This window comes from Cottoperca gobio, chromosome 22 (assembly GCF_900634415.1).
Source record: "Cottoperca gobio chromosome 22, fCotGob3.1, whole genome shotgun sequence".
NCBI classification, from domain to species: Eukaryota; Metazoa; Chordata; class Actinopteri; order Perciformes; family Bovichtidae; genus Cottoperca; species Cottoperca gobio.
Genome location: NC_041376.1, coordinates 13,280,620 through 13,307,985, shown reverse-complemented (window position 1 = coordinate 13,307,985; position 27,366 = coordinate 13,280,620). Strand labels below are relative to the sequence as shown.

The window sequence follows — 27,366 nt, the reverse complement described above, 5'->3', positions numbered from 1 at the left end:
ACCTAATTTTGAAACATATTGCCATACATTTCCCTCATACAATACACATTTGTATTAAATGTATTAAATTTAGTTTTATGACCAAAACACACTTTATGCATAAAACCAACGAGCCGGGAGAGAACCAATGGGATGGGGCGCTACCACAGCGGAAGAGCGGTATTGACCAATGGGGTGTACGGAAGTTTAAAGTGGGCGTCACTTCCTGTTCGGAGATCATATGACCAAATTGAAGTCGGGTGATATGAATTGTGTAAACTGCACTAACACGCAAAGCTGGGGGACACTATGTACAGCGAAAACACTTCTTTCTGTACGGTATGTTCGACAATGATGTCCTCTAGATAATTTGTGGTGAGTAAGAAGGAATGTTTTAGGCTTATTACTAATACGTTATTAGTATTTCGTTGGCTTGAGTTTGCTAAATTTCACTTTTTGTCGTCGTGGTTGTTATTTGTGCTAACTTCACAATACAGCTGCTGTTGGTTGAGGTTGACATTTGACTGACTCATGTTTTTAAAAGGACTTGAACATAAAAGTTTGGCTTCGCGTTAAATGGATAAAACGACACTTTGTACTTGGTGTCGAGCTGGTTATTTAGTTGTTACCGAGTCATTACAAAACAAGTTGTTCTCATAACTGTTTAAGGTCCAGACTGAAGGTCCATTCAAGCTGAAAACAAAATAGCTAACCCTAACATGAAACATTTACAGAATCGTGTAACTTAATGAAGCCTGGGTACACCTGTCGTTTGTTTCTAGCTATAGTAATGTATTTACATTATGTTTAATGATATGCTGTCTGTCTTACCTTTTTAACAGCTTCAGTTGTTTTGTATGGGACCCACACACCATGCACCTACCGTACAGTCCCACCTGCAGCTGAGCCTCTCCTCTACCTGAGCTCCAGTATCCTCCCTCCACACCATGGATCCTGACCAGCAGACCAGCCCTCTTCCCCATCCCAGTGCAGAGTACTTTTCATGGGACTACCGCCTTCTGCTTGTTGGCCTGGGCTTTAGCTTCTATACAGGAATATTCCTCCTCTCCCACCTCCTGTCTATGGCACTGTCTCGCACCTACAACTCCCTGATGACTAAAGAAAAGGTTTTCTGGAACCTCGCAGCGACTCGGGCATTGTTTGGCATCCAGGGCACCGTAGCCGGTCTCCGATCCCTGACTGAGGACTCTGCATTAACCAGAGACAAAGTAAGGGGACAAGAAGACTGGTCGTGGTTCTGTGTCCTCACAGCCACAGGTTTCTTTGTGTTTGAGAATGTAGTACTTCACGCCTCCAATGTGGTATTTTGGTCATTTGACCTCCCACTGGCGACGCACCATTTCTTCGCCCTGTCAGGATATGCAGGAGCAGTGGTTTGGGATTCAATGGGCCACTTCCTGCCTATGGTTACACTGCTGATGGAGTTGAGCACGCCATTCACATGTGTATCCTGGATGTTACTGAAGGTAGGGACCTTTTTGGTATATTACTAAATTATTGTTTGGTATGAGCAGTTCAAAGGGCTCTTGTTGCATCTGATGCTGGTTGTTGATCATCTTTTTATTAAGCCCCTTTCTCACTGGATAAAAAACCATTAACATGTGGCTTTTTTCTTCAGTGGGCAAGGTTGCAATCGGCATTCATTTCCAGGACAAGTCACAAGTATTTATCGGCTGCAGCTACGATCGGCAGTGAACTTGACACCTGGATGGACATGCTAATTTTCTATTTGTCGCACATTGAAGTGAATATGTAATCAATATAATTTGACAGGGATTTGGACAATTATTATAATTTATTTACATACAAATAATATGCTCTCTCAGATTCTTGTCAACATCCACATAAATGACTGAAACTGTTACAAGGTTTCAGTTCCACTTTGGTCTTGTGCACCTTATGGTTGTAAACAGTTGAAGGTTAGCATTCGTAGAAAGAGGAAGTTCTATTAAAAGATTGAGCCAGTATGTAAACTTACGCGTTTCCTCCTACTCACAGATTTGACTTCAGTGCACACAATGATGTGACTTTGACGTTATTGTAAAATAAAGGTCCCAGCCCTTTTTTAGTGGAATTTTCTCTACATCTTTCTTCCTCCCTGACAGGCTGGCTGGGCACGCACCTTGTTTTGGAGAGCCAACCAGTGGGTGATGATCCACACATTCCACTGTCGCATGGTGCTCTCCTACTACATGTGGTGGATATCCTTGACCCACTGGAAGGAGATAACTACCCATATGGCCCTGCCCCTACTCATCCTCTTCTTCACTGGCCTCACACTGCTGACGTGCATCCTCAACCCCATCTGGACGCACAAGAAGACCATGCAGCTGCTTAATCCTGTGGACTGGAACTTTGGAAACAAGCCGGCACCCCTAAACCGTGCCATGGAGGGACACTCTGAGGTTTCTGTCAAACCCCACGCTACCTGAGGGGTACCCAAGAGGACGTGGAGGACTGGTTCACTCCATATACGCTCTTTTGTTCAAAATGTAGATGTAATGTGGCAAAACCAAAAGCAGTGTTGAAACAGATTAACCAATGTTGATCATGGTCATTTTTTGGTGTGATATCAAGTTATTTTGTACTCGTGCAACATTTTTGTGTTGTGCTTTTCACACAATGGCCTCATTGTACTGGACGCCGTGGCCTTTGTGTTGGGTTTCTCCATTGTTGTATATCTGCCATCAGAAGGTTTAGTTTAATGGTCACTCTGATGCAAACTGATCCTTTACAGTGTATCTATGTTTGTAACAGAATTACTACTGTAGCTCATATGTAATTATGTTTTTAAGTTGTAGACTTTTAGACATTTAATGTTTACCATTAGCATTAATCTATGTTCAAAAGAAAAAATCTTTTTATAATATAATGCAACCCCTTATCATTATTATCCAAATAACTGAACTGCCTCACAAAACAGCTGCCATGGTGACTGGGATGAAGATAGACTTTTTTTTTTTAAATCTCTTTGACAGGATAGTTTTGTACTTTTGAAGAGATGTAAATGAGTTTAAAGCTCTCTATTTATACAATTTTAAATTATTCCCATCAGTTCATAATAAAACAGATATGACAAAAGCTCTTTGTCCTCTAACTGTACATCTGATCTTACTTTATTATTACTAAAAACATTACTAATATTAGATGGTGTTTGATTTTCACTTTGCATTCAATTTGTTATGACAGCATACAATTAACATTATGGGATGGCTGGAGGATTCCCTGTAAGCCTTAAGGTTTAACATCTTGTTTGTGTTGAAAGAATGCACTAATATGATTGAGTTTGAGTCAAAAAAATAAATTGTTGCCTTTCATACAGTGTTGTATCCAATGGTTTTGTTCATACTTCTAATTTATTAAGGCTGTGCAATAAAGCATCTGCCTGTAGATGGCAGACAAGGAGTAATTATCTCTTTGGTATGTTGTGCTAGTTTTTCCTATTTGACCAGACATGAGTTTGACACGTTGTCCCAAACGGAGCCCTTTTAACAGGTTTATGTTACAAAGTTTTCTTTTCAAATGATATATTTAATAAGGATGAGTAATGATATGAAAACTTAATATGGATATATTTATGTTTGTGTGCAGAGTTTTGAGGAAGAAAAATGTTTTCTATAGATTTCTATTTCTTCAGGGATCTTTTTTTTATAGTAATGTAGCCTATTTAAAATGATCTACTTTTGTGAAATGTTTAGTGTGGGTGTGTGCAGGGCGGCAGTTAGGAATTATAGACAATTAAGACATGAGGACAACATTATCCAAATGTTACCTTTGCTCAATACTAATGTTTACTGCATAAAGGTTGAACTCATCATAGTAACTCAATGCAACCTTTAGTAACGTTAGCTGTTAGCGCCGTTATTTAGCCAAGCATGACTGTGCTGTCCTAACAAAACTTTAATCCAACGTCAGCTCCGGACAGCTGTTTCAAAGGAAGCCACCGCACACGTCACGTGGGCCTTTTGGAACTCCTCTGTGATCCCGAGCCTATCCTACCGGAGAAGACGTTGGAATCTTGATTGACGTTCTGTACAGCCAATCACAGCCTGCCCATGACGATTGTCGGCCAATCAGCTACTTAGAGGAGGTAAAGGGTTTTTATGGATGGAGTCAGTTTGCATCGAAGAGAGTCAATTTAAACGAAGGACACTGGGCGAACACTGTGACTGTTTTGATGTGTTTTAAGTTGTGTTAAAGTCAGAAATGCATCACGTTTAACACTTACTCAGTGTTACTGCGAAGGGATAAGGTTATTTTTCTGGGGAAAAGTCATAAAATGGTGAGTTGAGGACATTTCTCTAAGTTTCTGAAAAAGTTTTAGATATCTCACATATCTGTTCGCTAACTGTTATATCAGGTGAGCAGTTACGTTAGGCTAAATGTTTGATTGGAAAGTCATGTGAAGTGTTTCCTTTTGTGTATTAAGGTGAATTAAGTGTATTTTTGCGTTTAAAGCGGTGCATTGGGAGATGGCTATAACGTGGCGCCTCAGCTAACTTTGCCAACACCGTCAGTTCACTGCTATAACTATTTCTTTCCTGCGCATTTAAGTACGGCGTCATTATCCAGATTTGAACAGCTAGAAGAACTTGAAATGTGCTCGCTAAACTTTTTTAATTTTTTAACTAAACAGGATACTAGCATATATCCTCAGGCTTTGACTGTCATGTAACATTTTGACAGATGTTGAGAACAACCACATACTTTTCTGAACCCCTTCTGAGTCCCTCTTAAAGAATACAATTGCAGGTGCAAGCTAGCCTTTTGCCTTTATAAAGCTGATGAGACAGTGTCAGTGTCGAGTTTGCCATTTTGATAATAAGTATAATATACAAATATATATATACATGGAAAATATAAAAGTAGACTTAAACACTTGCCTAAAATGATGAGTAAGTGAGAATGTCTCCCTGAGCTGCAGCAGTCAGTCATGCATAGCATTCCTCAGTGAAAGCACTGCACAGCTCCAGTCAACTGGAAGATCCGTCTAAACGGGTAGTAAAACCATGATTTAATTAAACTGTTTTTCTTAGTAGTTGCCTTTCTGCACAGCAAAAAACGATCTATTAAGCTTAGCTAAACCTCCAAAAATAGTTTAATTACAATGAGTACTTTGATCTTCATTTGTTTTGTCTGGTGTCATACATGTCCAGTTCACTCAGACAGTACATGGGAGAGATGGAGGGGGAATCACACACACATGCATGTACACAACAATCTTCCCCTGGTAATTTGTTTAGCAAATACCCAGGATGGCCTGGCTGCAAATACAGATGCTTAATACCTCCCCATGTTGTAATAACACCTAGTAACGAAGGCTGCCCAGGGAGCGCAGAACCTTTTCCCCCTTGCTCAAATTCACTTCCATTTCCTAATGTAAGCACTCATGCAAGTCATGCAGACACACAGTCCTTTATATGTGTGACACTTTCTCATCATCAAAAACCACAGTTGCTTTCTCAGTGGATGTTTTCAGACACCGCTGGGGGAAATAAAGTCAATCTTTCGAGGAAACGGATGTTGACAGTCAATGCTAATGCTATTTTTTATTTATATTTTTATATGTAGATGTTTAGGGAAACGGTATTTTAGCATCTTATCAATGTCATTTGTCAGTTGTCATCGACATGAACATTACAGAGTACAGTCAAACTGCAATATCCTCTCCTGTCATTTTTTTTGTCTGAAAACACAGATGCAGTTCAGAGGTGGAGAAATGCCAGGAATTGGTAATGGCTAACGTAATTGTGACAAGGCAGTGACTTTTCTTTGTCAATAGCCGCTCATGGAAATGCCTTCTGTCACAAACGCATAGTACACAGTGGTTGAGCAGAGGAGCATACCATTCAGTTTTCGAAAGTCAGTAATGGATTCACTGTCCACCCACCACCCCACTAAGGACCCACTGAGATAAGACACGGATTAGCAACATAGCTCAGCCGCAGCTTGGAAAGAAAACCCACTGCTCTACTGCAGGTAGGATGTGGGAAATTGCTCACATTCCACACATTTGTTTAGCAGTAGAGAAGCTATTTCAGATAGATTTAGTCCATAATGAATTACCATACATTGTATACTGTTTGTAAAGATTGTTTTAAAGGCAGTTTCATCCCTTGTTTGACAGTAGAGGAATAGAGAGACAGGATATGAAGGGGGAGGGGTAGAGAGGGTTATGACATGTCACAAAAGTCAGCCATAATTGTGCCCGAAACACTGCAGATATATGGGAGGCATCATAGACCACCCCATCCAAAGATGCCCCGGATACAATGCCTATGTTAGTATCATGCTCTATGAATTGAGCTACAGATGACGACTCTGCATAGCGATGCGTAAAGTCAGGGGTCAATGGCAATTTTGGCCTCAGAAAAAGTCTCCACCCTCTGAAGTCAGTGCAATGACTGGTACTCTTGACAGTCAAGAGTATAGCTGTTTTCCTGTGCTAATTTATTGTAATCGGACTGAGTTGCTCTATTCATATTAAAATGCATTCAGAGCTTAAATCCAGCCAGTCAACAAAAGCTCTTTGAAGCAGCTGCTTATCCACTGCTCACCACACTCTAAATGGTGCTCTTCTGGTGACATGTTGGGCTCTCAAAGCTTTGCTGTGGCTCACTGGGTGGGTGGAGACCAGTGAGGAGGGATGACAGCCAACACTGCGGCTGCCTCTGTTTTCAAATGGACACCATGTTTCAAATATTATACAGCCTCTCATTTTGTCCATGTCGGGAGGGCCTTGTCAGTATTCTGTGTCTTTTACATTACAGAATCTGCCTCCAAGTTAAGGCTAATGTAAAAAATAAACATTATGGTGAACATTTTGTTGGGGTACTATAATGTTGTGTGATGCATTATAATGGTTGTGTGATGGATGACACCATGCCGTAATGAGTCACTGGTAGCTTCGCACTGACCACTTTCTGTTTAGACACATGACTTCAGAGCTTGTGGCTGAATCTACACGTCCCCTCACATGTCCAATAGTTCTCACCTCTGACATCAAATCAAAAATACTGCAGCCCTGCAGGCCTGATTATTGAAGTGTAATCCCTACAATCCACTCCCATTAGGGATATAATTATAACTGGTAGCTGATGGGGAATACCAGGCTCATCTTCTGGTTGTGTTGATTGTTCAGTGTGTTGACGGTAGGTTATGTTACACTGAGTGGGGGGATTTTGCCGCTACAGAAACTAAAGGAGATGTAATTATGAGGGAGATTGTTTGCTTATATGTGATCGATTATGATATTTTTTAAAATATGCTTCAAATTTGTCCCATGCTAATCTAATCAACAGTTTGGCAGGAGTCAGAATTGTCACTTTTGAATGTCAGCAATCTTGTGCCTGTTCGTAAACTTCTCCACCGCTTTTGAGGTCAGGGAGGGTGGTGCAGGGTGGTGTGTTGTCAAGGCTGGTTGGCCCAGATACTGTGATACTGTGAAGTTTGCAAGGTTGATCCTGAATGAGCCACAGAGATTTTGATTTGTGACTTTAGGGAACAGGCTAACGCAGTTATACAGCTGATGGATGTACGTCATATTGTCACCATGTTGTTCACAATGCAAGTAAACGAGCTGTGGGTTTCTAAGGCTGGTTAGCTCAGTTGGTCAGAGTGAGTCGTGATATTGTTAATACACCACACAAGCAATAAGTAAGGATGTAATAGTGCAACTAGTCTTCTCTTATATGACACATAAACTACACTAACCTACAGTACAGGGTCTTTGTAGCAATGCTTTAATACAGGCTGAAAAGGCTAGAAAGAGGTACATTTTCCCCTTTTTAGTATGCTGCAGGGTACTGTCCTGTCCTCCCCTGAACTTCCCCTCAAATATTTTAACAGTACTTTGTTAAGCCTGTCCGTTCGCTCTTTGTAGGCCTGAGATGTGCTGTTTTTCAGTCGAGGCCTGATTACTGTAATCCTGGCAGAAGGAGAAGATTGGGACACACAGCTCAATAAAACATTCAGCCAAAGAGCTGCAAACGTAAAGACAGACACTCACAGCACACTACAACTATCTCTCTCATACCACCCTCTCCTTCAGGCTTTTGTTTATGACTTTCAGTCTGTGCGTGGAATGCCACTTGATCATTAAGGGCGCCCCAGAAAACTTTACACAAGAATCTGAACCGCTTACAAAACCAGGGTGTTTGATGCACACATAATTATTATTTTAATGATCTCTGGTTGCCTTGAGTGATGGGTAAGGAGTTTGTGGCCAATCAAGAAATATTTAAAAATCTTAGTGTTTTCTATAATCCAGTTTGGAAGAGGTTGGGAAATTACAAGAAATGTATGATTAAAAGCATGAAGTTTACTTTTCTTCCAGTCACCATTGGGTTTCATTATCAATTCAGGGAAAGGTGGTGTTACTGGAAAAGAGCATGTATGCTTGCTCAGCCCATCCTTGATTAAATGTTTTAAAAATCTAATAAGCTATTACATTTTCTGCAAATGGAGAACTCTACAAGAACTTTGCTTTGACATTTAAAGTGCCATCCTATAGACTGCAGTAGAGTGAACATAGGTGGCAATTTATCGTCTACACTATGGACTATGTTGACAATATGTATGGTACATATTGTCAACATGTCCTTGTCATTCTCTGTTCTGTAACGTACGTTATTAGAAATACTAAGGCCGAGCAAATTGCCTGCATTACACCCACAGGCACAACAAATGTTTTCCTGTCTGCAGAGGCACATCTCAGCCGTCCCAGCATGTAATGACATGCTCAGCTGAGTCTGTCATCAACTATACGGCTTTACCTCTCTGCTGTCTTCCGCTCTGTCCTCCATCGTTGCTCTCAGGTTAGACTGTAATAGAGTACCTTTTAATTAAGCACTGAGCAGATTAGCGGAGCGATTTATAAATTAATTATGGTGAATATTTTACTGCCCTCTCCTTAAGATTTTTGACACCTGTTTGTTTTTGTTGCACAGTGTAAATGTGTTACTGTTACAATGCTGGCAGTTTAGACAGAGAGAGCTTTTGTTGAGTTGGTCACCACCACGGGGTGAGCCAGGTGGTGCACATTTGAAGTCACACCACACCACAGGCAAAGCAGGAAGTCATATGTGGAAAGGTGCATTTAGTTTTCTTCAAGAAGCGGGTGAAAAATTGGAGGATTCTCCAGAGTATTTTCGAGTTTGCTTCTTGACTTAATGTGCGAGAAGGCAATCAAACACAGAGCCAGCACTTCTGGAAGATGATATGTTGAAGTTCATCATGTTGTCTTGTGCATATCACAAATGAAAAATAATGTAACGTTTTAATAAAAAAAGAAGTATTCTTTGCTTTTACCAAACAATATGATTGATCTCTTCTGTGCCTCTGTGTCAAGAAGAGCACACCTGAATATTTCACTTCTTGTCCCCTCCCATCCTTCCTTTTCCTGCTGTGCTAGACCTCGCACAATGCATTTGAAGGGAGATAAATGAGTCACCCTTCAAAGCTCCGGTCAGGGCTAGGCTGTTAATTTGTCAATCCCAAATGTGCCAGTCAATTTTCAACTGTGTGTCATGTTTCTTACTCATACATCACTTTTCTCGGGCTGTGCAGTATAACCCAAAGATGGGCCTCATGGTCAGTCGTACTACATTACATTGTAGCTGCTCCTCCAGTCCGTCTCTTTGGATTCTTCTCTATTGTGTAGGCTATTTCTCCTCGGGCTATGCATACTCTACCTGCCTCTGTTAGCGCTAGCATTATCTCCCAGCCACACTGTATTCAGCAGACACTGGCTCTGTTTGTTCACATCCACTGTTCTGGCACTGTGCCCTGCGAATAGGGTGGAGGACAAAGAAGCAGAGGATTTCACATTATTTGTAGACAAAACAAGCTTTCAGACTCAGTATGAGTTATCCTTTGGATCGTGTTGGCTGTAATACTGTGGTGTAGGTTTGTCTTAGTCTGAAGTAAACTGTTGGGAACTTGTGTTTTGGCTTGTATTGAACTATAGAGATTGCATGGATAGAATATGGGGCATACATACCACAACAATGGCTGCTTTATATGTCAACATGATGTCATGACTCTGTCATCTGTTCTTGTGGATACTAGCAAGCTGAAGAAGTCTGGAAATAGCCACAACCTTTTTCCAGAGGAGGCCCTTTGACAGAAACGGTCACCTCTGGATACAAAATGTACATAAGCAAACAAAGGCAGTGCTGCTGAGGAATGCAATGTCTCTCATGCCCATGCAAGTCCAAAGGTATCTCCTGCCCCAGCATGCTAATGACATTTCCCTGGGCCAAAATGTGTGGTTGCTACTAAGTCAAACGTCATATTGACCACTGTACCTTTTTAATGTATTAATGTATACTAATGTATACTGTAGTTGATTCTACTTCAAGTCATATCAAGAGTCAAGTCTTGTAGTGCAACATTTCCACCTGGGGAAACTTATAGACACAAGAACGTTCCTGGGTTTTGGGTTACTTTTGAATACTTTTCCCAGCCTGTGGCATAATGAAGCACGAGAATGTATCTTTCCTGGGATTGAACTAAAATGCTTCTAAGTTGTAGAAGTAGTGGTTGCCTTTAGTGTCAGGTCTACATTTGATTGTATTTGATATAGTGTGCATATGTAACTACTTGTGGGAAACCAGTTGATTTAAGACCTCTATTAAAGTGCTCATTTTGAAGGCAACAACTGAGTAAACTAATGTAGGGATGCATGTTTATTATTGACTCGCTTTGAATCAATTAGTGCCTCAATCACCACAATAAACTAGTAACAATCTGAGCGTGGCCCTGCTCTGAGTAACTTTGTTTTAGCGTCAGACACCCCCACCATTCTTCGTTTCATAATGGTTTCTCCACAGCGCATGTCCTATTGATTACAACGGTGGCCAAGCCGTTTATACCCATTACACATTAGACATGACACGCCCACCATTAGCATATGAGAATGTTGTGTACTCTTCAACACGTGGTGGTGTCAAGAGTTCCCTGGAGCTTCTTTTGTTTTCATTCAGTCATTCATTCACTCATTAGCTTTGGTTCAGATTCTGATGTTGATACAAAAGGTACCAGACCGTGACCACAACACAGCCATGCCCCCTCTGCTGCTGTGATTGAATAACATGGAATAACAAGTGTGGTTGGGCTTTTGGAGACTGACTGGCTTACAAAGGCCGAGCCAGAAGTGCTTTCCTGCCAATGTATGGAAACATTCTTCAGTGCTAAATTGATTTGGAAATACTGTGTGTGTTTATCAACCCACCTATTTTGCCTTTTTAAGATTTTTGTCTTTTTCCTTTTAGGAATGTGTGTCGGCGTAGTTGACCCCCTTCATGCTGCTGTCTGAGAGCTTGTGCAGGAGAAAAGCAGCAAGCATGGACGTGGAAGACTTTCCTCCCCCACCTCCTGAAAGTAAGGTCAACAAAGCTTTGCCATTCGCATACATTTTGCCCATTCCTTTACAGAACAGGTCCAGAAACATGATTGGAAATTTGACATAAATGTAGGCCGGTTAGCTCAGTTGGTTAGAGCGTGGTGCTAATAACGCCAAGGTCGCGGGTTCGATCCCCGTACTGGCCACAGCTTTTGAGTTTAGACTTAGGAAACATAATGAGTTAATCAGTCTAATACAGAGGGTATTCGTATTCGGTATTTTCTGCTCTTCTTTGTCTTATGTGGTTGTAAGATGAATATGTTGTTGTTGGTCAAACAAAGCAAGAACTTTAGTGAATAGCAGCGTGCTATTTTCACTGTTTTCTGACATTTTATAGAAAATACGATCAATCATTTGAATGAGAAAGTAATGGGCAGATTAACCAACATTGAAATAAATCGTTAGTTGCAGCTCTATGTTGAAACTTCTCACAGTTGAGTCTCTAAACAGATTTTAAGATGCTATTGGGCAAAATTCTTTACAGGTTTACTATTGTGACATGTCTGTGATTGTCTGAAGATTACAGTGTCAGACCAGTCGTATCACCTGCTAGCTTCTGTGGGTCGTCTCGTGGTCACATCACTTCCTGGAAGGCTACTGAAGCCGGACAGTATGAGTAAACAACACGGATTCCTCTCCTCCGCTTCTTCGCCGCTGGGGAGCGTGTGTGGGCAGAGGAACGAGGGAGTAAGGAGGGTAAAATGTGCTGCGCTGCTGTGAATACCAGACAATGTGCCTCAGTATTAGGCTGAATACTGCTGCCGCAGCCCGCACACACATGCACACACACAGCCTCCGGGGATAGACACAGGCCCGAGAAATGCTTCGTCTCCAGCTGGCCAGTCACTTGCTTTGTTGCCAGGGCGATGCTGGAGCAGATCGTAACCCAGTGACTCATTTGAGCAGACCATTATGTTGCAGAGCGGAGATAGGCCCACAGAACAGAATCCATATTGTAATTATGAATTGACAATGGGCACCTCAGCAAGGGTATGTGTGTGTCAGGGTGCATGCATGAATATTTCTCCATGATCTTGTCCTTGCATTCTCACTGGGGTGATGAGAGAAATCCTCCAAAGTAAAAGTACTTTATTATTTCCAGTTTAGGGTTTGATTATAAATGTAGTTTAGAAGAGCTATTATATCCTCACATGTGTGTATGTGTCTGTATGTGTGTTTCTATGTGTGTTCTTGCACTGTAAAGTAAGGTCAACATCCAGCACTGTCCCTATAATTAAGCTGCAGGCTTGCATACCAATACAGCCAGCTATCAATGGTCTCACATACACATAGTTACAGATGTACTATTGAATGGCTTGTCATCTGGCCAAATCCAATAAAATCAGGTCCTGTTCTATTCTGGCAAAGTCAAGTGTTTCACATTGACACCAAAAGAGAGGATCTGAGTGCATATTGGAGCAATTATTGACATATGAATATACATAACAGTCCTGGCGTGCCGGTGACTGTTAGCTAGCGAGCTGTGCCTTATCTCTGTGTCCCACACCATTCATTATTGCACAGATGGAAAAAGACAGATAGCGTCTCTGTTTCCAGGTTTGCTCTTTGCACCTCTCTTTTCGTGCAACTTTAGTCACGGTCGCAGATGGACATGGGGTTGCAATGTTGACCTGGAACATTGGTCACAGACCGTTCCTTCACACACTGACTACAGGCTGGAACTACTACCTGTCAAAGCCTGAGGGAATCATACTGGTGATTTAGAGCCGTGTACATTGCTGTGAGGGACTTCAAAGTTACTGGGTTTGTTGCAGGGAGTTTCTTTGAGTTAAGATTTACCTGGTCACTTTCAATGGACCGCTCAAGCCTGGAGGCTTAACAGCATGTTGCAACAGTGAATGTGGCTCTTTTGATGGTAATTGTTTTTAAAGAATACCCCTCATCAGCTAAACTTTAAATGGCCACATAAATGCTTTAGCTGACGAGGTCCGTCAGGAAGAACTTTGGAAATGTTGGAAAAGTATAATGGATATTGATATGTGTCAAAAGGAAAAGGTGCAGCAAAGGTGTTACAGGTGTTATGTAGGATTCACACACCTGGCAATCTGCAACTATAAGTGACTTCGGGGAGTCAAAATGCCGAAACCAGGGATCGAACCAGGGACCTTTAGATCTTCAGTCTAACGCTCTCCCAACTGAGCTATTTCGGCAGCTGTCACCATAGTGGACATTAGGTCGCCTCGAAACGTAACATGAGTGAACCTGGAATTTTCTGTTTTCTTTGGGAACACAGTCAGGATATGAGAGTTAGTTTTAAGACTGTGAGTTTAATACAATCAAGCTGTAACTTCTGATGAAAGCACTCACAAAGAATCTCTGGTATGCTCAAGAGCAAAACTGTGACAAAGATATTATCCTAAGAAGTTAAGGAGACCTCCTAAATGTTGGATCTTTATAGGAGGATCAGCAACACTTTAGCTGAAGGGTTGAATGGTGAGATTGGGAGTTCCTTCCATTCAGGCTCTGTGGTTCTGACTCAGTGTATCCTTCTGTGAACCCTGTTTAAATGATTACCTAATATTTTCCACAACATTGGATTTAGGTTGAATTTTTTGAATGTTTTCCTTTTTTTCCTTTCACTGCACCTCTGAATTAAACCTAAAATACTGCCTTTACACATTCAGCTCTTAAGGACAAAACATGAAGCCAGCTGATGATAGTTGAGCTTTTGCATTCCTTATCCTTTTACTCTCTCTTCTCTTCATTGAGCTTTACTGACTCAGGCCCGCACACTATTCATCGGATCAGAAATAATGCAAAACTCCGGCTGTACTACTCACTGGAGGGAGTAACAGCTCTCTTTTCCTGCTGGCCTAATTGCAGTGTGGAAACTGGAAAGACATTTGTTGTTCCCTTCCTGTCTGCTGCCAAGTGAATGCTCTGATGCGAACGTGACGCCTTTGAACGTTAACTGTATCTTGTAACTCTGCCCTAGTTTGTTTTCCCTTATAAAATAGAGCAGCTGATGTGCTGCTTTGGTGTAGATCCTGAATTTAAAAATGTCTATAAGAAAACATACTGCTTTAGTAGACCCCACCCTTAATTATAAGTCTGTATGTGGCTCAGTGTTTTAACTTTAACAGCTCAAAGACTAAAGCTGCCACCCACAGTGTATCTGTAAACTGTCTCTTAAGGAGTCTTTGAGTTCAATCCTAACTAAATGTAACTTATGTTTAGCCAAATCCCCAAAAGCATACAGTGTGGTATGATGACCCTGCCCGTCATCCCATAGTTCTGTTTGTTATTAGTCTAAGCTCATTTGCATGGTATTTGTTTATACAAAGGGTATATCTACTTGACTGTTGCACTACATACACGGGTGTAGTTTACTTGATGGTTCCAGTTCACAATACTTTATATACTGTAATTGTCTCATTGTTGAGAGTAACCCTTACAGATCTATTTGCCCCAAGGATACCTAAAATGTCATGTAGTACAAAGTAATTGCTGCCTTTAGGTCCTGCTGTAATCACACTCTTTCACAAACTGTTCATGTTATCCCATTGGGCTGGGAGTTATAAATCTTCTCTCACACTTTAAGCCGTGATATCAATGTATTATTTCAATATTGTGAATGTTCTGGAAATTGAAATGAAAATACCACCCAACTCTTTTTTTTCTCAATCTCAATCTCTGGATCTGTGGTGTATTCCAGAGGCCGTATTATAGAAACATCTTAACTTGCAGATCCTATTTTAAGTGTTTAGTAATAAAATAATGGTAATTAGGGTTAGGACCTGATTTAGGAAAAAGGCCATTACAGATGAACAGTTCCGAAGTCAATGTTTATATCCTAACCTGAGATAGATGGAATGAAGTAAGATAAAATAGCATTCCTAAAGGTAGTAAGGATTTGCTTCTGTAATAATAAATTGGGAAAAGTCCTATCTCACTCCTAATTTAAGACTTAAAGGGCCAGTGCGTAGGATTTAGTAGCATCTAGCGGTGAGGTTGCAGATTGCCGCCAACTGAATAACCCTCCGCTAACCCCTCCCTTTCCAAACATGTAGAGAAACTATGGTGGCCTTCATGTAATAGTTATGAATATATTATAAACATTTCTGCCAATGGATCCCCCTAAATCCTACACACTGGTCCTTTTAAGAAGGTTCTGTAATATGTCTACTGAACTCTCTCTGTTTTCAGTTTTGGCAGACAATGTCCCCGGCTTGGCAGATGAAGATGAGGGGGAAGCCTTCGACTTTGATGACAGTGGTGATGACATCCCTGAGGCTGACCGCCCTCCACCTGCACCCCCCGCTCCTCTACCTCCCAGCACCAAGGATCCGAGCCAGGACTCGACGGTGGCCAGTCACCCTGAGGGGCATCTCCCCAGCCCAGAACCCCCAGCACCTTCCATCACATCAGACACAGCTCCATCATCAGCAGACAAACCAGTTGCCACAAGCAGATCCTCCACAGGTGGAGCAACAGCAGGAGAAGAGAGGACATCTGCTGCTGAGGGGACTGATGACATGGAGACAGATTTACCACCACTTCCACCCCCTCCTCTTGATGACGACGCAGAGACAGATCCTGGTAGAGCAGGTTTGCAGCCGAAAAGTGTTGACGTTTTATTGTTGGCTCCAGGGAAAGGGGAGTATTTGAGACCATTTAGTCTTTCCTTAAGGCAGAAGTTCCTCTGCACTACAGTTGCGTTTGGAAATTAGTTGACTGCAAATAAAGCTTTCAATATGTCTGATATTTTCCAGCATCAAACAAACATTCTCCTCATTCCTCTTTCATGTTTGTGTATATTACCCTGTCTGTCTGTAATTCAGCCCATTCAGCTCAGGCTAAAGGGGGGCAGACTGTCTCCCTCATGAGACCTTGTATCTCTGGCTGCCTGGTGCTGGAGGTTGTCATGGCTTTTAGTGACTAAAAGCCATGACAGCAGCAGCAGCAGGCAGGGCCAGGCTCTACTTTTTCTCACATACGCACTCATTCTGTTGTACTGTAGTGCGAGAAGGAATGTCAACACTGCCCTGTTTTTTGTTTTTTTTGTTTAGCTTTTATCCTAATAAAGCATGCGTGACACACACACACACACACACACACACACACACACACACACACACACACGTACCTTGTGTTTCTATCAAATTGAGAAAACTCCATTGTCTACATTTATAGCATATCCCCCGATTCTCTCGCCTCTCAAATTGGCAGCTTTAGCACTCACTGCTGCAAAATGTCACCTCTTATCCAAACCTAACTCTGTATGCTTTTTAACCAGAGCTGCTTAAAAAGGCCAACTTTGGAAAAGTGTGAATGCAGTTGACTGTAGTCTAAGCTTAGACAACAGTTTAGTTGATCAGTAAATTTGTTTGAAATTAGGAATCAGAACATGTATTGTATAAGTAGATAAAAATGACATAATAATAATAATAATAATAATAATAATAATAATAATAATAATAATAATAATTTAGCACATAATGTGCTAAATTATAAAATTATGATACAATGACAAATACATTAGTTTTTTAACTTGCAGTTGGACGTGGGTTGCAATGTTGACCTGGAACATCACACTCTGACTACAAGGTGGAAGTGCACGTTTTTAGTTTTTCTCCTTTGGCAGAGTAAAATTTTGCTTTGGTAGAACTCCATAGCTGTTTACTTCAGCTGGTCAGAGAAGTAATGCTGATGCTAAAGTTGTACGTTTACACCCTGTCCAATCACAATGCTTTAGTTTGTTGCAAAATCACAAAACTACTCTTTTTACACCCAATCTCTGTGAGTCTATGTGCATCGTTGTCAAGTAAGTGTATTAATATCTTTTAAAATAATTTTTCCATTGTTGTAATGCATCTTGTGATGTATCTTCTTTCCCTCACCAGGGATGGAAGGCCAGGATGCATCCATCGACGACACTCACCCTCCACAGGGCGTCCCCAGGACTTCCTCTAAGAGCAAAGTCAACCCCTACTCTGTGATTGACATCACTCCTCTCCAACTGCAGCAGCTTGACCCTCCTGGACCTTCGTCTTCAGCTTCCTCACCAATGGAGCCCAAGGAGCAGGAGGGAGAATCCCAGGATATCCACACCAGCCCCACTGGCATCACTTCAGGATACTCAGTCCCAGTGCCCTGTGGCTATGCAACCCCCTCTGGAGTCCCGCTCATCACACCAACTTACACCACACCCGTCATCATTCGACACCTCTCCATGGACGAGGATGGTAAAGTAATCTTTGAAAAATAATTAAAGGGACAGCTAAATCTAAAATACATATTTTTCCTACAAACATAAAAATATTGACAGCATTGTCATGACCTCAAGATAATCCACAGATCATCAGAGGTTGACCAATGTTTTGAAACATCCACAACAACAGAACATTCTGTAGAAATCAAGGCTCTGCTTATTCTTTTAACTTCGAGTGAAATTCTTCCTCTCCTGTCTCACTGCACTCAGACCTAGAGATCCAAGGCTATGACACGTACATGCTGTTTCAGCTACTTCTATCCTCTGCCCTTTCTTCTTTCTCTTGTTTTTCCTAAAGCCTTGCCACAAGGAAGTAGGGACTAAATTTAGCCCTCCCCAAAGATCTGTGTTGGCTGTGAGGATTTTCCGGTTTCCCTAAAATCTAGCAGTAGCTGATCCAAGCCTGTGGCCTGGCATGCTGAGGAGTCTGATTACACTGTAATTATCTTACCAAGGTCACACCAGATTGAAATATTCAGTTTTACTCTGTTTTAGCTAAACAGTTTGGAAAGTCGTAGATGTGTCTGATGATGTTGAAACTGAATTGCAGTGTTGTCGTGTGAGAGTTCTGGCCATGATATACAGAGCAAAGGACATGCTGCTACAGTTGCCATGACATGTTCATAGAAATGAACAAAAGGTTTATCTTATCACAGACTTTTAACTTGGGAACATGTGTCAAGTGAATTTATGGAGGCACATTTATAATAATTGATCATCTTGACTAAATCATTGGTGATTGAATAGATATGGACTCATCAGTGACACCTGGTGGCATGTGAACAAAGTTACAACCAAGTTTTTAAATCTTGGAATTTGGAGGTTATTCAAAGTTGCTTGACATGCTTTTATGTTGATGATATATATTATTATTTGTATATATCAGAATGTGTTCTTCAGCTCATTCCATGCTGTAAACAATACAACAGTGAGCCATGCTCAAATTACATTACATTACTGCCTTCATGTTTGGATCATGATAACTGTGGGACCTCAACACAGTTTTGTAATATAAGGTGTTGTAGGTTTTCTTTGTGTAATGTTTTCTCTCTTTCCTCCTTCAGTCACTGTGGTTGGGACTGGCAACACCTCTGTTGACAGGTATGTGGCATACACGTAGCACATTTAAGGCTATGTCTTAAAAAAAGGTATGAAACTTATGCCCCCACTTTCAGTTTCAGTATTAATACAGAAAAATATATCTGATTTCTTTGTTTTCTGACGGTACACTGACGATGGCATATATATTTGTTTGTAGAGTGAAACTTGTGTTTGTTTGCATGTTTTCTCAAGTGTTTTCAGTGAGGAGAATCCACCTATCAGAGAAGAGGATGCTTTGGCTAAATGGGCATCTGATCCTGCCAACACTGCATGGATGGAAAGTAAGGAATGATTTCCACAACAATGGTCATCAAGTAGAGATGCATGTATCATCTCCATGAAAAGAAAACTGCTGTTGTTTCAGTTCTCTGTGCTCTCCACACAGTGCTGCCTTCAGGGTGCTATTATCTTTTTCTTTTCTTTTGACACCACTGAATTCCCTGCTCTTTTGAGGAAGCAGACCCTTGTGTGTGTGTGTGCTTTTCTTTCGATCCCCTCTACGTTGCATCCTGTTTGTTGTGAACACAACGGAGCTATGTGATGTGAGAAATCATACATTAGTTATTGTGAACGGTTCTTTGTGTGCTTCAGATCCAGATGAGGTGATTTACGATGACGTGCCCAGAGAGAACTCTGACTCCAACACAGGTTTGTGAAATGTCTTTTATATTCCTATATTTCACAAAGTCAGTTTTTGAGTTCCTGTCTGTAGGTTTAAGCCTGTCAGCACTGCTTACTTTCACTTTTATTGTCCTAATTTCTTTCTTCAAAACTGGGATAGTCAAATTATTCATTTAGGCTCCAATCCAACACAATAGCCATTCAATTATTATCACCTTTTGTGAAGCTTATGATTTCAGTAGGTGTTTACGGGAACACATTATGATAAAATACAATTTTGTACAAAGAGACAAAGCTATTGCACTGAACATCACCACACGTTTGAGCTTCACGAAGACAGTATTTATTCAAGGCTATTCTATTTGAGTGCAGTATATGTTATTGTGTTTATCTACAAATACGTCATACAAGTTATGTATTATCTATTATATATCATCTTTAAAGGAAACGGATCAATTGTTCTGTATGCTCTGTCGTTTTCTAAACTATAGTATTTACTTTTACATTTTTCTATGCCTGTCCTGTTTCTTCATCCAGATCCAGATGAGATGATCTATGATGACGTGGAGCTTGGCGAGGAGGGTGGCTGCAACAGCTCCCTCGACAACGGCTGGAGCTCTAGCGAGTTTGAAAGCTATGACGAGGCCAGCGACGGGGAGGGTCGCCCTGAGAATGGCCTGCCCCACGCATTCATGAGAGGAAAGCCACCCCAGAGGAAAACCCATGTGTGTATACAAATCACCCTCCCATTTCTCTGTCGGCATTACAGCCAACGAACAACTCAAAGTCTCAATATCAGTGTGCATCTGTAGGTGGGCAGCAGTCGATGAAGCGGGGTTTCCTTTTATGTGACATTTGTTTCTAATTATTTGTAATGAGTAGGAGGGCTTGTATCTTCTCTTCTACCCTCCACATTATCCACTCTGATATAGGTCTGATATAGTTCTATGTGAAGTTGTGGTTTACATTTCTAGGTTGAAACAAATCCTCTTATTGTGCTTATTTTGAACCCTACTGTCAGCTTGCTGCATTTTTGTGGTTTTGAGAATTCAACTTTGTTTTCAGTGTACCATGGTCAGAAAATATTGATATATTTTATGTGTTGCAACTACTTCTGAATTTATCAAATGAAGGAAACATTTTATTTCAAATAAAAACAAAAGTCAGAAGTTATAATATTATATTTCAATTGAATCAGACTAAAACTTCATTATAGTAGAAAAATGCAGCTCCTCATTTCTAGCCACCGACCGGCGATCTCGCTCGTTGAAATGACAAAATGTCATTGGCAGATTTTTATCAACCATAGCTACTAAGCTAATTAAGCTAACATTCGTTTAAAGGTTTAAAACGCTGTCTCTGTTTGACTTTTTTATGTATCCTCTTTTTATTATGTATATATTTTCCAGTATGTTGCACAAGTTTATTTTGACATATTTTAGTGCCCCCAATAATGGGGAAAAGAAATGTCGATATTCATCGGATCAAGGGAAGGGATAGAGTCTACAGTAAAGCAACACATACATCAAAATTAAAGTGAGTTTGCTGTGGATCTGAAGTGCAAGTTCATTCCAAAACCATGACAAGTAACGCCTGCTTTGCTTTTGTTTAGCTCTCTCAAGATCTGACACGCTTGAAAGAACACTATGAGAAAAAGATGAAAGATCTAATGGCAAATACAGTGGGAACGGTAGAGCTGCAGCAGTTAAAACAGAAACACGAGCAGAAGGTAAACTACCTGAGGCTCACCTCACCTGCCTGTGCTAGACAAAGTAGTCCCAACCATTAACTCTCAGTCTAGCTAACCACTCTGGGCGTCTCTCTCACTCACTCGGTTCCCTCATCCTGCTCTCATGTGAATGACTTGTGGTGGTGGTACTGGTGGAAGGTTTGCATACAATTAATTTGCCTCCCTGTCTGCTGCACTTACCTGTCTCGTTATATGTTTATTCATTGGAGGTTGTGCTGCTGAATTTATTCTTTAATTATTCAAGGTCGGTAACTTTTTAAAATAGAAGTTGCATTTACAGTCTCTTATAATGTGTATTTAACCACTATTTAACTTTCAGCTGATGTCCCACTTACTGTGTCATTCTCTGGTCACCTTGGCTCTCCTGTTATTCCTGTATTAAACAATGTGCCGTTTATCTTCATCCCTACTCTAACACTGCTCCTGTCCCACTTAGCTGAGTTCAGTAGCTTTTTCACCATAAGTTTAGACACGGTTAACGAAATTCTGGATTGTGAAACAAATGACTGTGTGTTACTTCTGCGATGCAGATAACAGTGTATTTTGTCTCATCAAAGATGCAAAAGCTGGTGAAGGCAGCTAAGGATGGGACCAAAGATGGGCTTGAGAAAACCAAAGCCGCAGTGAAGAAGGGACGCTCTTTCATCAAAACCAAGTCATTCTGTAATGGTATGTAATCTGCCTTCTTAAACAGTAATTCCCTTTAGCTGTACACATCCCCCCCGTAGCTCTTCTGTTTGTGTTGAATCAGTGTTAATGTGAACGTTTCAGTATTAGTATGAACAACATAGTTTGGCCAGAACTGCGTTTTTCTGTCACTTCAGCACGATGGCTTGTTTGTTTTAATTGCAGTCATGTATTGAAGGTGCTTTACTCGCTCTCTCTTGTCAATGTTTCAGAGAGGAAGTCGACCTGTTTTGAGGAGGAAGAGTCTGAACTCTTCATTGAGGTGGACTGCTTTAATGTTGAGCCAGTGCTGTGTCCAGCCCCAGAGGGTCTTTCACAACAACAGGTAATGACCCTGCCCTTCATCTTTTATCCTAATTCATGTAACTCCTTAATATGTGAACTTTCTGTTAAAGAAAACCATGGCATTGGTTTGGTATTTTTCCTCTACAGCTGGTGAGAAGATGTATTTTGGGATCTATATTGGAGAGTGAGAAGAACTATCTGGATGCACTGAAAAGGATATTAGAGGTATGCAAGTACGGCCGCGGAGTTTTCCAAATCCACTTTAATATGGTTTGTTGTTACAGTTAAAATTGTCTGCTTTATCAGCAATACGAGAAGCCCCTGTCCGAGATTGAGCCGAGGCTGCTGAGCGACAGGAAACTTAAGATGACCTTCTATCGTGTGCGTGAGATCCTGCAGTGCCACTTCCTGTTTCAAATTGCCCTGGCGAGCCGCGTGGCTGAGTGGGACAGCCTGGAAATGATTGGGGACGTCTTTGTTGCATCGGTAAGCTGGGGGGAGCTGTAATTTTAATACCTTTTTTTTTTTTTTTTTTAGGAACTTCACCAATATATTAAACATAAACACTTCACTTCCTTGTTTTTGTTCAAAAATCGACCCCTGGCATGACATGAGAGGAGCAGTGAGACCCACATGAAGTCTGCTCACTGCCCTTTCTCACCTCACAATTGTTATCCCATTATAATACCACAGAATTTACACAACAGAACCTATTTTGGGAATATGTCCTGTTTCTTAACATCTATGATGAATAAAATAAATACATAACTGTGTTTAACATTGCCGTTGTAAAATACTCTGTAAACACACAGCTGTAGCTTCATCACATCAGTATTAGTGCCACAAACAAATTGTTTCAAAATGTCAGATCTGTTGTGAATTGTATCCTCTCTTCTGGCACCGAGTCACACTCTGCTGTACCTGCAAAGAGGAGTACTTACATCATTAAACACTACTTCAACGACTGCACAATTAATGGCGATATCCAGGTACATGTTAATAATAATGTTAAATAATCACCTCAATCTGTTATCATGCTTTCCACTTCATCTGTGTGGGTAACTATTTAGCTAAATGCTTCTTTTTTGTTGATTTAAAGTTCAGTCAATGGGGGGGGGGCGTTAATGAAATTTGCCCTGTGACCCACCAGTATTGGCATCGTTCACACAGACATGAGACAATATAATGCTTGTCGACAACAAGGACCAGCCCTTCAGGGTGAAGCTGTTCGACTTTGGTAAAGCCCTTCCAGTGAGCAAAGGGTTGTCCATTCAGGGCTACAGAGTTGACCTTGGGCCTCTCCTTGTCCGAAGCTGTTGATATGTGGGGACTGAGATGTGTCATGATTAGAGATGTGTCATGATTAGAGCTACGGTGCACATGCTAGGTCAGCCAAAAGACCATCTGCTGAGAGATGTCAAATAAATCAGTCATTTTTTCATCAGGGAGAAGAACTCCGTCAGTCCAAAGTGGAGACTAAAGTCACTAGAAGAGTTCAAGAAGACAATGGGTGTCAAGCCCCAAGCTTGGCGGTGCATTTTCGAATTAGTCAGGATGATGCGCTACAGAGAAACCCAGTGAAAAGGGACGCTCTCAAATATGAAGATAGGATGGCATTTTTAAGCCTCACACCCTGGGAACCATTAAACACAGTTTAACACAAAGGGTCACCTGGCACATCAAATGGACACCAACTACGCAGATGCTGCCCTTCAGTTCATGACCCCTCGGATCAGTTAGATAAATCAGATGATATTCATACCGAAACTGAAACTGACACTTAAAGCGACGGCGCTGCAGCTGCCATGACACCCGCTGATGTGGACAATGTCAAGAAGAAGAGAAAGAATCTGCTTCAGACGACCTGCAAATTCTTCTGCAGATTGATGGCGAGAGCTGAGCCGTGAAAATCCAACAGGATCTTAAGCAGCCACTGACCTTCATAATGGGGTCGGAGACACGGCGACTGCCACTAAAGAAAGTCTGTTGCTGCTACTTCAAATGATGACAATAGAGATACTGACTGTGGGCCATTTGTCACTAACACTTATCATGACAGAGCGTCAGCCCCCACTGGCTTACAGAGTAAATCATCAAGAAGATTCACTCCCTAATAGTTCCAGTCATCGACACTCAGGCGCTGAAATTTCCAGTGAGATCATTTTCAGCAAATATTTGTAGGACTATAAGAGGAAAAGGTCATTTGTCTTTTTACAAACACTCAACAAAATTCTAAAGTCAGGCCTTGACTGAATGAATCGTTCTGTTTAGAAGATTCTTCTGAATTTACTGGGCAATATAATAAAAAATAGTTTAACTGTGTTGATCCTAAAATATTTACCAGCTAGGCTCATAATAAATCAGGTTATTAAACTGAAATCTCCACACTTTTTGTGTAAGGAAATTGAACTGTAAGGAAACTGCAGTTGTTGTTTTCACACACTTTGCTTGTGTCAGCCGCCCAGCACAACACATAACAATGTTCTGATCTGACAGCACGATGATATCATGTGTGAGAGTCTTTCAAAACTGATCCAGCATTAAAATGTTCCTGCAAGTGGTTAATGTGTTTAAACGTCTGTGTCTCCTCAACAGTTCTCAAAGTCCATGGTGCTGGATGCCTACTGTGAGTACGTGAACAACTTCAGCACTGCAATGGCAGTAGTTAGGAAGACGTGCGCCTCCAAACCTGGCTTCCTGGAATTCCTCAAGGTTTGAGAAAAATGCACAAACGTGTTAAACTAACACCGGAGCTACAGTGCGGTGTGGAAACAGTGTCGTAAAGATATATCTTCTCACCTACAGCATCGCCAGGAGACCAGCAGTGACCGAATGACTCTGTATGGCCTGATGATGAAACCTATCCAGAGGTTCCCTCAGTTCATTCTGCTCCTCCAGGTTCGATGGAGTCTTATTTTAAAAGGGCACTACGCCCATTTTCAAAATTCATATGGTCTAAGACTCTCCATAATTACAAGTAAACAGGAACAACCCTCTCCCAAATCCTAAAACTAGAGTGCTAAAACTCAAATTTGTGACATCATCAGGTATACAATCTGGAGAACGGCTCCATAGACGATAGATTGAAACTAAGAACAGCCAGGGGAATGTTCTGAGTGTAAGGGTACATTTTCTCTTTTCAGAACTGAAAACACTACAGTAGAAAAAAGCTCATTCTCCCATTCATTGTCAAAGGAGCAGCTACAGACTTTATACTTGACATCACAAGCGAAGGACTAACTTCTCTGGTTTCTGGCTTTGAGAGAGAGCAGCTCATGTTCACAAATATTGATTGAACTTTCCTAGGCCATGGAAATAACATAGGAGTTAGTCATTTAGGTGCTGTTCCCCTTTCATGCTCCAAGCTGCAACGTACAGAAGAGAGTGTAGTATATTCATTCACCAGCAGAGGGAGGTCCATACACATAAATCAAGGCGCTGGAGGGGATGTGAGGCAAATGCTCTGAGGGGCAATGGTTTCCTCTGATCTTTTTTTAATCCTGCCCTGGCATATGTAATTTTCCTGTGTCTCTTGCAGAAAACCTCAGAAAGAAATAGGACACTGGGTTGCTTTCTTTTTTTTAAGTATTCACATGTGTAACAGCATTATTGACTCCATTGGTTCTATTATTAAAACATATTGTATGTTATATGGATGTGTAGGAAAGAGCAGTTTGTTTCATTACTGAAACTGTTAAAAAGCACTGGGAGATTAGTAGATTAGTCCTCAGTGTGAATGACTGACCAGAGCACGACTTCTCTGTGCATCCTCATCAGGACATGCTGAAGAACACACCAGTTGGTCACGCAGACCGGCTGCCCCTGCAGATGGCCCTGACCGAACTGGAGACACTGGCAGAGAAGCTCAACGAAAAGAAGAGGGAAGCCGACCAGCGCTGCGAGATCCGCCACATTGCAAAGGCCATGAACGAACGCTACCTCAACAAGGTCTGCCCGTAGCTCCGTGTGTGTCCTGAAGTGCATTCGTTGTTAGTTTTGAATTGTACAGCTGTAGCTGGGTGAAGGCTGGGTTCGAGTTTATGATGCACCCATTGCTCAGTCAGCGTGCACATGTTTTGGCGGATGTTTGATTCTTTGAGCATATGCTGTGGCATTTCACTCTGTCCTCGTGTGGGCGACCATCAGGCACTTGAGCTTCACATTTTCTCAAGTATTCTCTTGCCTGAATAGCATATTTTTAGTGCATGGCTTCACACACAATACCTGCTTTATCCAAGGTATAATTATTTGTCTATCTGCAGCCACCCACTCTGTCATCTGTGTAGAAACGTGTGTTTACAGGATACCCTACGTGGGGCAGAGGAGTCTTGTTCCTCAGGGCCTATAATTGCTGAGAGTCACTGTTGATAGCTGCCATATATTATGTGCTGTAACTCAAAGTGGATGGTTTCACAGCAGACAGGAAACATAGGAGAAGGCAGAGCAAAATGACAAAGTTCTAGGCCGGACTGAATTTTGGAAGTTACAATACCCAGAGTAAAAGATTAATTTAAAAAGAACTGTTGTGTGAACCACTAAGGCCGAGTGAGACGTGAGCACTCTTGTTCTCTGTATTATTTACATTTTACTGAATACCTATTTAATGTGATGGAAGAGTGAAGGTTACAATTATATTAAATGGACATACCTTTAACCAAAACATACCATAAGCCTTAGCATTGCTTTTTTTTTGATTATCATTATTAAAAGCAACAATTTTCATACTAAAATCTTTGCAGAAATGTACCAACCCTAACGTTCAGATTGCATCACTCTGACTTATCATCCTTAGCTTCTGAGTAATGGCAGCCGTTACCTGATCCGCTCAGACGACATGGTGGAGACGGTCTACAATGAGCGTGGTGAAATTATCAAAACGAAAGAGCGCCGCCTCTTCCTGCTCAATGATGTTCTCATGTGTTCCACGCCCAATATCCGGTAAGAGTGACCGCAAAAACCAGACCTGTTCTTAATCTCTCCCTTAATATGCACCTTCTCCTGTGCATGGGCGCCATATCCTGTAATCTTTAAACCATTTTACAAAATTAGAAACTAATTGTTGTGTGTATATTTTCACTGTGCCTACTGTATGGAATAATTAATGTGACAGGATGTCCTGACAGTTAAAGTGAACTAAACTCAAGTGTAGAGAAAGGTGGTAAGTACTTGTATGTAACTGTAACCTGGGGGTGACTTCTTCCCTCAGAGTCTGTAGGTTTGGACCCATATGTGCCCACTGTGGCTTGCTGTTTAGCCAAAAGTGATAAAGAGTCCAACTCCTGCGCT

General features: G+C 41.3%; 2 protein-coding genes and 2 non-coding genes across 4 annotated transcripts in view; 3 read left to right on the top strand and 1 right to left on the bottom strand.

Annotated features, from left to right (window-relative positions):
• Nucleotides 1–227: 227 nt before the first annotated feature.
• Nucleotides 228–3,317, top strand: cln8 (CLN8 transmembrane ER and ERGIC protein). The gene is made up of 3 exons (XM_029460152.1): nt 228–354; nt 822–1,466; nt 2,106–3,317. The coding sequence occupies exons 2-3, from the start codon at nt 927–929 to the stop codon at nt 2,430–2,432; spliced, it is 867 nt and encodes a 288-aa protein (XP_029316012.1). The 5' UTR covers nt 228–354; nt 822–926; the 3' UTR covers nt 2,433–3,317.
• An 820-nt stretch (nt 3,318–4,137) lies between these two features.
• Nucleotides 4,138–27,366, top strand: part of arhgef10 (Rho guanine nucleotide exchange factor (GEF) 10) — a 50,954-nt gene continuing 27,725 nt past the window's right edge. Inside the window, exons 1-17 of the mRNA XM_029461101.1 lie at nt 4,138–4,282; nt 11,274–11,382; nt 15,572–15,973; nt 17,269–17,610; nt 18,701–18,737; nt 18,930–19,018; nt 19,329–19,385; nt 19,896–20,083; nt 20,971–21,087; nt 21,666–21,777; nt 22,008–22,120; nt 22,228–22,305; nt 22,387–22,566; nt 24,676–24,792; nt 24,886–24,978; nt 25,858–26,028; nt 26,873–27,018. Of these exons, the coding sequence (XP_029316961.1) occupies nt 11,304–11,382; nt 15,572–15,973; nt 17,269–17,610; nt 18,701–18,737; nt 18,930–19,018; nt 19,329–19,385; nt 19,896–20,083; nt 20,971–21,087; nt 21,666–21,777; nt 22,008–22,120; nt 22,228–22,305; nt 22,387–22,566; nt 24,676–24,792; nt 24,886–24,978; nt 25,858–26,028; nt 26,873–27,018 (2,321 nt within the window). The 5' untranslated portion in view covers nt 4,138–4,282; nt 11,274–11,303. The remainder of the gene's footprint in view (nt 4,283–11,273; nt 11,383–15,571; nt 15,974–17,268; nt 17,611–18,700; nt 18,738–18,929; nt 19,019–19,328; nt 19,386–19,895; nt 20,084–20,970; nt 21,088–21,665; nt 21,778–22,007; nt 22,121–22,227; nt 22,306–22,386; nt 22,567–24,675; nt 24,793–24,885; nt 24,979–25,857; nt 26,029–26,872; nt 27,019–27,366) is intronic.
• On the top strand, nt 11,477–11,550 carry trnai-aau (transfer RNA isoleucine (anticodon AAU)). The gene has a single exon. It is a non-coding gene; the product is annotated as a tRNA-Ile (tRNA).
• Nucleotides 13,503–13,575, bottom strand: trnaf-gaa (transfer RNA phenylalanine (anticodon GAA)). Its single transcript has one exon. It is a non-coding gene; the product is annotated as a tRNA-Phe (tRNA).

Coding starts and splice junctions, on each gene's coding strand:
- cln8 (XM_029460152.1), top strand. CDS start 927: ATGGATCCTGACCAGCAGACCAGCCCTCTTCCCCATCCCAGTGCAGAG. Junction 1,467..2,105: donor TATCCTGGATGTTACTGAAG/GTAGGGACCTTT, acceptor CCTCCCTGACAG/GCTGGCTGGGCACGCACCTT.